The sequence below is a fragment of the Lithobates pipiens genome, unplaced genomic scaffold (genome assembly GCF_037356315.1).
Source record: "Lithobates pipiens isolate NorthernLeopardFrog02 unplaced genomic scaffold, aLitPip1_a1.2 Scaffold_27, whole genome shotgun sequence".
Lineage (NCBI taxonomy): Eukaryota > Metazoa > Chordata > Amphibia > Anura > Ranidae > Lithobates > Lithobates pipiens.
The window spans coordinates 44,245,949-44,260,046 of NW_027507788.1; the positions used below are offsets into that span (position 1 = coordinate 44,245,949).

A 14,098-nucleotide genomic window follows, 5' to 3' on the forward strand; every position below is an offset into this window, starting at 1 on the left:
CTTATTTTGATAAGTTCATCGACAAGGAATGGGGAAGTCCGCAGCGGGCCATTTCAGTCCCAAGAAGAATGGTGGTGAGTTACCCCTTTGAGGAGAGCCTCCTGAAAAAATGGACGTCTCCTCCAGTCGTTGATCCACCGGTATCCAGGTTAAATAAAGTAACCATAATTCGGGTAGAAGGGACTCCTGCCTTCATGGATCCTTCCGAAAAGAGGGCCGAAGCAGTGGCCTGGTCCATGTTTACGGTAGTGGGGTTCAGAGTTATGACCTGTGCTGGCCATGGCCTTGTCGCAGATGCTTACTGAATGGGCAAAGCTGTTGCACTGTGAATTGGAGAAGCAACAGTCTCCCCCGGTCTGCGTAGAGCTGGCAGACCAGTTGGTGCATGGCCTTAAGTATGTCTGTGATGCGGCCCTGGATACGGTCCCCCTGCTCTCTAGAGCATCAGTACCAGCAATGGTGCTACGGCGCCTGATTTGATTGAAATGCTGGTCTGCGGACCAGGCATCTAAAAATGCTCTGGCGGATTTGCCCTTCCAAGGTGAGAGGCTTTTTGGAGCTTCGCTGGATGACATTATTAAAAATTTTACCGGTGGGAAGAGCACATTGCTCCCACAGTCCAGGAAGGATAAGGAGCCACGCTGTAGGCAAGGGCCCTCTTTTTCTGCTCAGAAAGGGCTTTTTTGCCCAACCGGGTCACCAGGTAAGCGTTCCCAGTCCGACAAGGCGCCTGCTGAAGGACAAAAGCGTCCCTGGTTTCGCAAGCCAAACAAGTCTGCGAAAAAAAAAATGTTACTGCATGAAGGTAGTTTGCAGCCCGGTGGACACCTCTACTATCCGACCAGTGGGTTTGCAAACTGGTTTCATCGGGATACAAGATAGTTTCTTTCTTGTCCGACAAACAGATTTTTTCCCTCCAACCTACCGCTCATCGGGAAGCCCTGTTCGGGGGGGAAGTACAGGACCTGCTACTGTGTGGGGTGATAGTACCTGTACCGACGCTGGAAAGTTTTCAGGGATTCTACTCCAATCTGTTTGTAGTGCCCAAAAAGGAACCCATATGCCTCAGGCATCAGAGGTTTCTGCGATTTGCAGTTGGGGAAGAGCACTATCAGTTTGTGGCTATCCCTTTTGGCCTGGCATCAGCACCCCCGAGTCTAAGTGTTGGCTCCAAATCTGGCGCTGTTAAGGCAATGTGGGATTGCAATTGTGGGTTACCTAGATGACCTCATTCTGAAAGCAACTTCCACCTCAGAATTAAGGGAGGATGTAGCAATCACCATGCAGACTCTCTGGGAGTTAGGTTGGGTGCTGAACCTAAAGAAGTTGGTGTTAGTGCCAACTCAACACCTGGAGTACCCGGGCTTGCTGCTGGACTCCTCAGAAGCGAGAGTTTTTCTCCCTTCAGACAAGCTGCAGACTCTTTAAGCTGCGGCAAGGTTGTTGATGAACAGCAGGTGGTCGTCGCTGTGCTTCTGCATGCACGTTCTGGGCCTCATGGTAGCCATTTTTGAGGCGGTACCGTACGCTCAATTTCACACTCGAGTCTTGCAGAAGGAGATTTTGTCAAAATGGGACAAATCTCCATTATCCCTGGATTGTCAAATTCGGGTGAGCCAGTTAGTCAGGGATTCCCTTCTGGTGGCTGAGGTCTCCGGCCCTTTGGACTGGGAGATCGTTCCTTTCTCTCAATTCAACGGTGATCACAACGGATGCCAGCCTGACCGGTAGGGGGGGAGTGCTGGGAGTACAGTCGGCCCAGGGCCTTTGGTCGCGGGAAGGATACCAACTGCTGATCAATGTGCTGGCGCTTCGAGTGATCAGACTTTGCCTCTCCACATGGTCATTGAGGATACCAGGGCGTCCGATCAGGATCCAGTCAGACAATGCCACGGCGGTGGCGTACGTCAACATCAAGGAGGAACAAGGAGCACAGCTGCAACACGGGAGGTTGCTCACATCCTCCAGTGGGCAGAGCGACACGTGCTGGCCCTGTCGGCCATATATATCCTGGGCGTAGAAAACTGGCAGGCGGATTCCCCTGGGTCGTCAGATGCTGGACTCAGGGGAATGGTCGTTGCATCCAGAGGTATTCAGGCTCCTTTGTCTAAGGTGGGCACACCAGATGTGGACCTCTTGGCCTCTCGGATCAATCGGAAGTGGCAGAGGTTTGTGTCCAGGACAAGAGACACCTGGGTGGACGCGTCAGACACGTTGGTGGCTCCATGGGGGCATTATCGGCTGATTTATGCCTTCCCCCCCACTCAAGCATCTACCACTTCCGCTGCGCAGAGTGGAGGCCGAGGGGATTCCAGTAATTCTGATTGCCCCAGATTGGCCTCGGCGTCCTTGGTACGCCGACCTATTACGACTGGTGGCGGATGTTTCTTGGCAGCTACCGTTGCAAAGGACCTTCTAGCGCAAGGTCCGATACGTCATCCTGATTTACCGTCGCTAGTTTGAAAACCAGTTGCTAAAGGACTGAGGTCTGTCAGACTCTGTAATTTCCACTATGCTGAGGGCACAGAAGTCTTCTTCTCTGAAGATTTACCATTGTACATGGAAGGCTTACATCTCCATGTGTGAGGAGATGGGATGGCATCCACGCACTTATTCAATTTTCAGGATCCTGACGTTTTTGCAGCAAGGAGTGGATCAGAAACTTGCCTTAAGCACCATCAAGGGACAGATATCAGCCTTGCTTGCCTTTTTCCAACGCCCCTTGGCGACTCGCTAATTGGTGAGTACCTTTGTGCAAGTGGTTCGACACGTAGTCCTTCTGGTTCGACCACCGCTACCTCCATGAGATCTGAATCTGGTGCTATCGACGCTTCAGAAACCGCCGTTTGAGAACATTAGGGAGATTCCCATTTTAACACTCTCTCAGAAATTTGTTTTTCTAGTGGCTATTACATCTGCCAGGAAAGTTTCTGAGTTGGCGGCCTTGTCATACAAGTCTGATTTTTATGTTCAAACCTATTATCACTGTGATTTAACTGTCACTTATATATTTCTTGGGGCTGCACTTAACACATAAGTTTGAATAAGGCCATCTATACTGCTGCCTCTTACTTTTAATTGTTTTAGCACAGTGCAGATTCCTTCACTTATTTAGATTTAAGAAAGCACTTTATGTGACATATTAACTCTGGCTTACAGTAACACATACAATGGTAAGAAAATTTATGTGAACCCCTTGGGATTAACGTTTTAAAGTATTCCTGGACCCTTCTACTGCCTTTGATACGGTTGACCACCCTCCTCCTCAAAAAACTCCACGCCTTTGGTCTCCGTGACTGTACTCTTCCTACTTATCCAACTGCACCTTTCTCTGTTGGGGTCCCCCAAGCTGATAGCATTCCATGGCTTCCAATACCATCTCTACGCTGACAACACCCAAATCTATATATCTACCCCTCGGCTCACTCCCTCCATTTCCTCATGTATCATTAATTTACTAACAGATATAGCAATCTGGATGATTAATCCAAAACCATAAACTTGATAACACAAAACCTCACGCCAAAATTGATAATAAATAACTAAATAGCTGTTACCAAAAAAGTGTAGATAAACTACTGTGTTAAAAATAAAAAGTGATAGGGGGCGCTATATAGTGAACCCACTGTGTGAATGGGCCAGTGGTTAAGCTAAATACAGTGGTGTGAAAAAGTGTTTGCCCCCTTCCTCATTTCCTGTTCCTTTGCATGTTTGTCACACTTAAGTGTTTCGGAACATCAAACCAATTTAAACAATAGTCAAGGACAACACAAGTAAACACAAAATGCAATTTGTAAATGAAGGTGTTTATTATTAAAGGTGAAAAAAAATCCAAACCATCATGGCCCTGTGTGAAAAAGTGATTGCCCCCCTTGTTAAAACATACTATAACTGTGGTTGTCCACACCTGAGTTCAATTTCTCTAGCCACACCCAGGCCTGATTATTGCCACACCTGTTCACAATCAAGGCATCACTTAAATAGGAGCTGCTTGACACAGTAAGGTCCACCAGAAGATCCTTAAAAGCTACACATCATGCCGAGACCCAAAGAAATTCAGGAACAATTGAGAGAGAAAGTAATTGAGATCTATCAGTCTGGAAAGGGTTATAAAGCCATTTCCAAAGCTTTGGGAATCCAGCGAACCACAGTGAGAGCCATTATCCACAAATGGCGAAGACATGGAACAGTGGTGAACCTTCCCAGGAGTGGCCGGCCGCCCAAAATTACCCCAAGAGCGCAGCGACGACTCATCCAAGAGGTCACAAAAGACCCCACAACAACGTCCAAGGAACTGCAGGCCTCACTTGCCTCAGTTAAGGTCAGCGTTCATGCCTCCACCATCAGGAAAAGACTGGGCAAAAATGGCCTGCATGGCAGAGTTCCAAGGAGAAAACCACTGCTGAGCAAAAAGAACATCAAAGCTCGTCTCAATTTCTCCACAACACATCTTGATGATCCCCAAGACTTTTGGGACAACATTCTGTGGACCAATGAGACAAAAGTGGAACTCTTTGGAAGGTGTGTGTCCAAGTATATCTGGCGTAGAAGGAACACTGCATTTCATAAAAAGAACATTATACCAACAGTAAAATATGGTGGTGGTAGTGTGATGGTCTGGGGCTGTTTTGCTGCTTCAGGACCTGGAAGACTTGCCGTGATAAAAGGAACTATGAATTCTGCTGTCTACCAAGAGATCCTGAAAGAGAATGTCCGACCATCTGTTCGTGTACTCAAGCTGAAACGAACTTGGGTTCTGCAGCAGGACAATGATCCTAAACACACCAGCAAGTCCACCACCGAATGGCTGAAGAAAAACAAAATGAAGACTTTGGAGTGGCCTAGCCAAAGTCCTGACCTGAATCCTATTGAGATGTTGTGGTATGACCTTAAGAAGGCCGTTCATGCTCGAAAACCCTCTAATGTAACTGAATTAGGACAATTCTGCAAAGATGAGTGGGCCAAAATTCCTCCAGGACGCTGTAAAAGCCTCATTGCACGTTATCGCAAATGCTTGGTTGCAGTTGTTGCTGCTAAGGGTGGCCCAACCAGTTATTAGGTTTAGGGGGCAATCACTTTTTTCACACAGGGCCATGATGGTTTGGATTTTTATTCACCTTTAATAATAAACACCTTCATTTACAAATTGCATTTTGTGTTTACTTGTGTTGTCCTTGACTATTGTTTAAATTGGTTTGATGTTCCGAAACACTTAAGTGTGACAAACATGCAAAGGAACAGGAAATGAGGAAGGGGGCAAACACTTTTTCACACCACTGTATAATAATTAATACCACATATAAAACATGGAAGACAAGTGGTTGAATAATTTTGAAACAATAAAATCACAAGTGTCTTTAAAAGTCCATAAATCTTCAGTGAAATAACTTCAATTAGCCAATAACTTGCACTATAAATCCTCCACCACTTGACAATGGATTAAAAAACACACCCAATGTGTTCAAATAGAAAGACCTGTTTACCAGATAGCCATGACCTCTAATTAAAAAGAAGGTCTGGAAGTGCTTGGTTGAGAAATCCTGTGGTTTGTTTAAAATAGGGATGAATCAGGAGACTTATTTAGCGGCATCCTCCTCTCCACAATGGTGACCCATTGGGAATGAAAGACCGGAACGGAACCAAATAGTGCAATACTGCTTTATTAAAAAGGAAGTACATACATAAAATGCTTGCTTACCTTTTCCAGCACCTTGTCCCGGCACTAGGAATGTCTTTCATGAAATGCTGATGGGAGCCACACACCACCCAGGCCATGCTCCGTGATCGGTGTGCGTTCCACTGCCATTGGGAGATAAAACCAAAATACGCCCCTTTACACAACAAAGCTCTTAATTCACTCCCTGGTCATCTCTCGTCTCGACTACTGCAACTCCCTTCTCGTTGGCTTACCTCTACATAGTCTATCCCCTCTTCAATCCATCATGAATGCTGCTGCCAAACTCATCCACCTTGCCAATCGCTCTGTGTCTGCTACTCTACTCTCTGTCAATCCCTCCACTGGCTTCCTCTCACCCAACTTATTAAATTCAAAATACTAACAACAACTTACAAAGCCATCCACAACTTGGCCCCCAGCTACATCACTAGCCTAGTCTCAAAATACCAACCTAATGGTTCTCTTCAAGACCTCCTGCTCTCTAGCTCCCTCATCACCTCCTCCCATGCTCGCCTTCAGAACTTTTTCAGAGCCTCTCCAGTCTTATGGAACTCCTTACCACAATCTGTCCAATTATATCCTACTCTATTTAGATGATTCCCTTTTCTGAGAAGCTTATCCTACCCACACCTAACAACAGTTTTTTCATTTAATCCATCTCATTTCCCACTGTTATTACCTATTGTTTCACTTTCCCCCCCTTCTAGATTGTAAGCTCTAACGAGCAGGGCCCTCTGATTCCTCCTGTATTGAATTGTATTGTAACGGTAATGTCTGCCCTCATGTTGTTAAGTGCTGTGCAAACTGTTGGCACTATATAAATCATGTATAATAATGATTCCCTCACTTTGGAGGGATTTTTTCTCACTTCCTCTTGGCTATGGAATAGGAAGTGAAGGGAAGTCTCCCCAATATGATGCAGATGGCAAAAAACTTACAAGGTTTATACTCCTCCCTGAAAATGGGGGACAAAAAAAGTTTTGTTTTAGTTACACTTAAAGGTTTGCTGTACCTTCAGACATTAAAGTGGTTGTAAAGTTGGAAGGTTTTTATCTTAATGCATTGTATGCATTAACATAAAAAATCTTGTGTGTGCAGCAGCCCCCCTAATACTTCCCTAAACCCATCTTGATCCAGCGATGTTGCAGGATTGTCTCAAGTTCCCAGGACTCTCCCTCCTCATTGGCTGAGATGGCAGTGCGGTGCCATTGGCTCTTTCTGCTGTCAATCAAAGTGGGTGAGACAATGAGGAGAGAAAGGGAGTGGGGCTGAACCACGGCTCTGTCTGAATGGACACACTGAGCAGCACGGCTCGGGTGCCCCCATAGCAAGCTGGTTGCTGTGGGGGCACTTGGCATGGGGGAGGGGCCGAAAGCACTGGCGAGGGACCCAAAGAAGAGGAGGATCGAGGGTGCTCTGTGCAAACCCACTACACAGAGCAGGTAAGTATAACATGTTTGTTATTTTTAAAGAAAAAAAAAATAGACTTTAGTATCAGTTTAAGGTTAAACAGACACAAAAGGCATGAGTGAAGTTCATTGTTAGGGATTACACATACTTTAAAGGCTGTTAATGAACCTGAACACAGTTTACTTTGTTTTATTTCCCCTTAACAAAGCGACCTCAAATGTGTGCCCTTGCAGTGCATCAAGTGTACCAATCTGATATGCAGTGCATGTGCAGAAAACAGACTATTAGTATATGCAGATGTCATATAAGGTAATTTAATGTATGGAGCAGTTATAACTTAGAGTGGGCATCATGTGGGGAATCCAAATAGAATGAGCAAATAGATTCAACTAGTCTTATAAAGTGGAAATACTAGGAACACCCATAGAATTTAGTGTTATGTATTTTCCATGAAAATACACAACACTAGATTCTTCGGGGGTTCCAAAGAATCAGAAGTGTGTTTCTTTGAAAAAGCAATATGTTAGCATGGCATAAATGTAAAATTTCTCTAAAAGCGGTTCATTGAATTTTTGTTGCTTCTGTAAAGAATTTGTCATTCTTCCATCATCAGAAATCACCCCAGCAGCCAGCTTTTTAGGGATGTTTTATACACTTTACGAATGTAATGCTAACAACATTGTGTTATTGCTCCAGCAGTTCAGAATCTTGGGAGTCCATACTGGCTGACACTGGCTCCAATGTATATTTGGATTTTGATTTTCTTCACAAGGCCTCATAAGGAGGAGCGATTTCTTTTCCCCATTTACCCATTGATCTGCTTGTGTGGGGCAGTGGCTCTTGCTGCGCTACAGGTAATGAACTTCTAAAACAATATAATTACTGACATATATTGAACACACATACTTAGAGACCCTGTCAAAAGCTTACACAATGCAAGTAAAAGCACAAAAAATCGAGTATTTGAAATGCTTACTTGGAGTGTTTTTTCCCAATTTCCATAATTGACTTTTATTTATTTGCAATGTACCTTTGAAGCTGCTAGAAAATGTGGCAATTTCGAGAAGAGTCAGTTCTTTAGCACAATTTTCTAGAGCTCTCTTTCTGTCTGTGCTTAACTGCTGTGCATGAAAATGAAGGAATTGTCAGCTATATTTGATACTTTAATGCAGTTAAGGAAATAAAAGGTAAACAGATAAGTCCATGCATTATAAAAACCAGAAGGCACCACGCTCCCGTACAAAAACAGACAACAGCCTGAACAGGAAATGGATGTTGCATCTCGGTGTAGTACTGATCTCCTGCAGCTATTCTTTTGTACATGCATGCACTGCATGGCATTTCTCATGTCTGATTTCCTTATTACAACAGTAGACCTTGACTTTATTGTATATTATTGTATATTGTTATTGAAATGGCACTTATAGTTTCCATTGGAATCCCATGTAATGAGGTGACAAGGCAGGAGCAAAATTGGAAGACAGGAACAAAGTGTTGTCACCAAGTAACAGTGACCTTTTAATGACGGGATCACCAGATATCATTTTAGTGAAAGTTACAGAGTTGCATTAATAAAATAGTGAAAATTACTTTTAGAATGACATTAACATGTTAAAGCTTACTTGAGATTTTAAAGATTGGGTTTGCTTATATTTTAAAGTGTACGTTAGCCCCCTTTCACAATGATTTTGTGCTCTTTTCCTGCAGTGCGCTTGCAGTTCAGTGTACCCTTGGTTTTCGTGCGGGTTAGCTGCGCTTTGCCTTAGACTTCTATTAAGTCCCATGGTTTTGGTGCACTTTCTGAAAGTGCACCAAAAATTCTACATGCAGGACTTTTGGTGTGCTGACGGTGCATGGAAACCATGAGACATAATAGAAGTATATGGCAAAGTGCAGCTAACCCACACGAAAACCGGCAGTGGGAGAAGCACACCGGATCATTGTGAAAGGGTCCTTTTTTTACTTTGTTTTTTTCTTACTTTACTTCAACTTCCATATCCCAGGTCTCAAATAATTTCATAATTATAATTTTATATGGGAATTTTGAGTTAGAAAAACTATTTTGCTAGTAAACAAAGGTTACCCCTTTGCACATGCATTAAACACCTGAACAACTGGCAAAATTGTAATTGGATTGAATGACGCAGAGTCTTTCAGGAGCACAAGGAAGTGATTTATTTTAAAGAAAACTTACGCAACACAACATGCAGGATTTCAAAGAAAATCCATTTTGCTTGGAAATTGCCTGACAACATCTCTCTCGGACTGTTTTACATAGTCCGTATTGATTTATTACCTGGTTGTACCAAGGACTGAGACAGTGTATTCATGTATAAACAGATTACCTTTGTTCAGCACATTGGCTTTAAGCCAACAGACAAGGAGTCTATGTTTATGTATGTTTGCTGCAAAGGATGGGGTATTTGTCTGTACTTCTTGGGGTACTGGCTGTTTTTGAACCATATCTTTTAAATGGCCCATTGATAATGTGCTTAGCTTTGCATTGTACCATGATATTGGCACATAATGTGATATGGAGACTGGGTTATCAGTACACCAAATGGTGGTTAGCCAAGTAACAATTCTGACACCAAGGCAAGATATGCTATCTTCCTATGACTGTGATGTATACATGCAAGTGTCATGCAACTATACAATGCTTAGCACTGGCACTATTGCACTGGCAATAGAGCAGAAGCAGAAAATAATTTTTTTTGCAAACTAGTAGGTGCAGATCAGTTTTGATGAGCATGCTTCAAGTATATCCATTTTAAACCTAGCCTAGATAGGACAGGTATTTTGTACAGATAATGGCATTTTTTTTCAGATGACTTCACTCTCTTCATCCTAGGGGGTATAACATATAGTGTATTTTTTATGGTGTGTATATTTTTAATTATTAATGAAGTATTTATTTTAGAAAAGTGCACTTTCACTTTTAAATAATTTGTTTTGGTCTCAGCTACATAAAGTATATAGCACTATGTTCTGGGTATGAGACAAGACCTTACTGTCTCACACCTGTAACAAAATAGTATCGGGCAGAGCGGCACTCAGCCAATTATAGGCAGCTTTGTATTCTATGTATTGTATCATCAGGGATAAGCATGGGAAAACCAAGATGTGGAGGTGGGTTTTTTAGAGGGAACAGTTAATATTTTATAACATTTGGCAGGCAGTGCTGAATGCTGTCTGTTCGAGTCAGTGGCTGTCTTGCAACTGTCTGCAATGCAAACAGTTGCAGTGCTGTGGTGTGGACTATGGTTAAAACAAGTAATAAGGAGGTGGTAAAACACCTTCTCACTGACTCTTAGGCCTCATGCACACGGACGTTTTTACAGCCACTTTTTTGAGCTTTTTTTGCAGCTTAAAAACGGCTGTCCATGTTAGTCTATGGCTTCATGCCCACCTAGGCGTTTTTGAGCTGCAAATGGCATAGGCGTTTTTAAGCTGTAAAAAAAACCCAGGACCAGTGCGTTCCGTGGCGTGGAGCTAGAGCTGTAAAAACGCGAATCGCGCAAAAACGCGCATAAATGCTCAAAAACGCGCATAAACGCACAACTTATTTTCTTTGTTTTCTGAGTGCTATAGCCAAGAGATGTGTTTTTTAAAAAACGCTACTTAACGCTAACGCTAAAAAACGCGCAAAAACGCCAATGCAAAACGCGGTAAAAATCACGTTTTTAACAACGATTTTTCCAGGCATCGGAGCTAGCTTTGCAGCCAGTTTTTTAAAACGTCCGTGTGCATGAGCACTTAAATGCCCTCTGAAAAGCAATCCAGAAGGCTACAGCAAGTGTATACAAGGGTTGGCAACCCATCGATGGCAGTGGATGTCATCTATGATTTGCTCTTGTCTTTGACCGCTTTCAGGCAGTTTAGCTGGGACAGGTTTGTGTGCTTGACAGAACGCGTCTGAGCTTTTCCCTCAGTGTAGGGCACTGATCCCTGCCGGCCCCCTTCTTCAGTCCATCCATGGTGATAACATGAGGGATGGACGATAGGAGGGCCAGCAGGGATTAGCACACCAGAATAAGTAGTACTGTCACAGCAGCTTCCCTGCACCACTGCTGTGCACTGTCCTACATACAGGCACTGCCAGGGAGGATGGCGCACTGACAGGAGCGACATCTAATGGGGGGGGCTAAATGCTGCACATACACCACGCTCTCCGCTGAAGGACCACGGAGGGCTATGCTTGATTTTTATCATGGCATCCTTTTTCACTAACAGGTCCCGTTACCTCTCTTCATACACCTGTATTTGTGACATTATGTTGGGGACCTCCGTGGGGTATCCTGTCTGGTTTGGGGACCACATTGAACCTCCAATTACGCCATCTGCAGGAGTGACCATTTTGTTTCGGTCTGAACCATTGTACACTCAAGCACTGTACTATTTACCTTATTTTGACAAGTTGTTGAATGTAGGTTCTTCTGTAGAAATTCCCTCGATGAATGGGCTTGAACCTGAAACGCGTTGAGTAAGAATTTTCTCGGATTACTGGAGAGTAGTTGGACAACATATGTATACTTGTTTACACTGATCATGCAATTTGCTCTTGTTCTATGTGGTTTTATTTGATCACTACATGTGTAAGTGATCATATTTTATATGTGTTTCAATAAATCTTGTTTTTTAAATAATTTTTGGTGGCGTTGTTGCCGTTTAAAATTCAATTTCAGGGAGTATCTATATTTTCTCTATCATCCAGGGATGTGGCAACCACCTACCATTTTTGTTATTGTGGAAACATTTAGTACACTGTCCTACATACAACTTACACTGGCCAGAACTGAGGCTAGTTCTGCATCACAAAACCACTTCTCTGCCCCCCTGACCCCTCTGTGCTGCGCCCTTCTGACCTGTCAGCACTGTGTCCCCCTGACCACCACCCCCCTGTATTGTGCCCTCATTAACATTAACTCCCCTGTGCCGTTCCCTACTGATCCCTCAGTACTGTGCCCTCCTGATTTCCCAGTACCATGCCTTTCTGACCTCCCTGTGCCTTTCCCTCCTGACCCCTCTGTACTATACTTTCCTGATCCCCATGTGCTTTGCCCTCTTAACTCGCGAGTACTGTGCCCTCTTGACTGCTTTGTTCTGTGCCATCCTGACCCCCCTGTACCGCCCACTTCCGTGCTCCCCTGAACACTGCCATACTAACTGCCCTGTCCTCTGTCTTTCTGACTCCCTGTCCTGCTCACCCCTGTCCTCTGCCTTACTGATCCCTCTATACTGCTCTTCATACTACTGACCTATGTAGCCTGCTCTTCATACTACTGACTTCTGTACATGGCCCTATCTCCTGCTGACCTCTGTACACTGCCCTACATAACGACATCCGTACACTGCCCTTCAAACTACTGACCTCTGTACACTTAAATATATTGTACAGACCTCTGTAAACTGCCCTACATACCACTAATCTGTGTACAATGCCCTACCTACACAGGACACTTCCCTACCTACTACTGTCCTCAGTACACTGCCCAACTTACTACTGTTTTCTGTACACTGCCCTACTAACTACTGACCTCTGTACACTGCCTTGCCTACTACTGTTCTCCGTACGCTGCACTGCAGTGCTTGAAAAATTATTCATACCCTTTGACATTTTCCACATCTTGTTATGTTACAACCAAAAACGCAAATTTATTTTATTGGGATTTTATGTGATAGACCAACACAATGTGGCACATATTTGTGAGGTGGAAGGAAAATGATAAATGGTTTTCCAATTTTTTTTTTTTTACAAATAAATATCTGAAAAATGTGGTGTGCATTTGTATTCAGCCCCTAACTCTGAAACCACTAAAAAAATCTAGTGGAACCAAATCGCATTCAGAAGTCACCTAATTAGTAAATAGAGCCCCCCTGTGTGTAATTTAATCTCAGTATAAATCCAGCTGTTCTGTGAAGCTCTCAGAGGGTCTTTAGAGAAGCTTAGTGAACAAACAGTATCATGAAGGCCACAGAACACACCAGACAAGTCAGGGATAAAGTTGTGGAGAAATTTAAGGCAGGATTAGGTTTTAAAAAAAATATCCCAAGCTTTGAACATCTAACGGAGCACTGTGTGCAGTCCATCATTTAAAAATGGAAAGAGTATGGCATAACTGCAAACCTACCAAGACATGGCCGTTCACCTAAACTGACAGGCCGGGCAAGGAGAGCATTCATCAGCGAAGAAGCCAAGAGGCCCATGGTAACTCTGGAGGAGCTGCAGAGATCCACAGCTCAGGTGGAAGAATCTGTCCGCAGGACAACTATTAGTCATGCACTCCACAAATCTGGCCTTGATGGAAGAGTAGAAACCTCAAAAGACTTGTAGCTGTAATTGCAGCAAAAGGTGGTTCTACAAAGTATTGACTCAGGGGGGCTGAATACAAATGCACATTACACTTTTCAGATATCTATTTGTAAAAAATGTTGAAAACCATTTATCGTTTTCTTTCCACTTCACAATTATGTGTACTTTGTGTTCGTCTATCACATAAAATCCCAATAAAATGCATTTACGTTTTTGGCTGTAACATGACAAAATGTGGAAAATTTCAATGAGTATAAATACTTTTTAAAGGCACTGTACCTACTACTGTTCTCTGTATATTGCCCTTCATATTACAGACCTCTGCACACGGCCCTGCCAACACTGACCACTGGACACTGCCCGACTTACTACTGCCCTTTGTACAGTGCCCTACCAACTACTGACCTGTGTACACTGCCTTACCTACTACAGTGGAACCTTGGATTGCAAGTAATGCGATTTACGAGCGTTTCGCAATATGAGCTATTATTTTTTTTAAATCCTGATTTGCTTTGCGAGCTTTGTCTCGCAAGACATGCAGGATTCAAGCTGATGGTGTGTGCGGTACCGCATTTGGCCAGAGTTGCAGAGGCGCCGGTGATGCTTGGAGACGCTCGCAAACACTCCATCTCCGAGTGAACTTCGAGCGTTTCCGAGTGTCTCTGTTGCTCCTGCACCTCTGGCCACATGCGGTACTG

At 43.8% G+C, this 14,098-nt stretch overlaps 1 protein-coding gene across 5 annotated transcripts in view; it reads left to right on the top strand.

The window, feature by feature from the left end:
* Positions 1-14,098, top strand: part of ALG9 (ALG9 alpha-1,2-mannosyltransferase) — a 297,401-nt gene that overhangs the window by 126,505 nt on the left and 156,798 nt on the right. For 3 of the 5 annotated variants that reach the window (XM_077456930.1, XM_077456931.1, XM_077456928.1), the window contains exon 10: positions 7,784-7,941. In XM_077456930.1, coding sequence (XP_077313056.1) covers positions 7,784-7,941 — 158 coding nt within the window. The remainder of the gene's footprint in view (positions 1-7,783; positions 7,942-14,098) is intronic. The other 2 variants (XM_077456932.1, XM_077456929.1) reach the window with 1 other exon arrangement.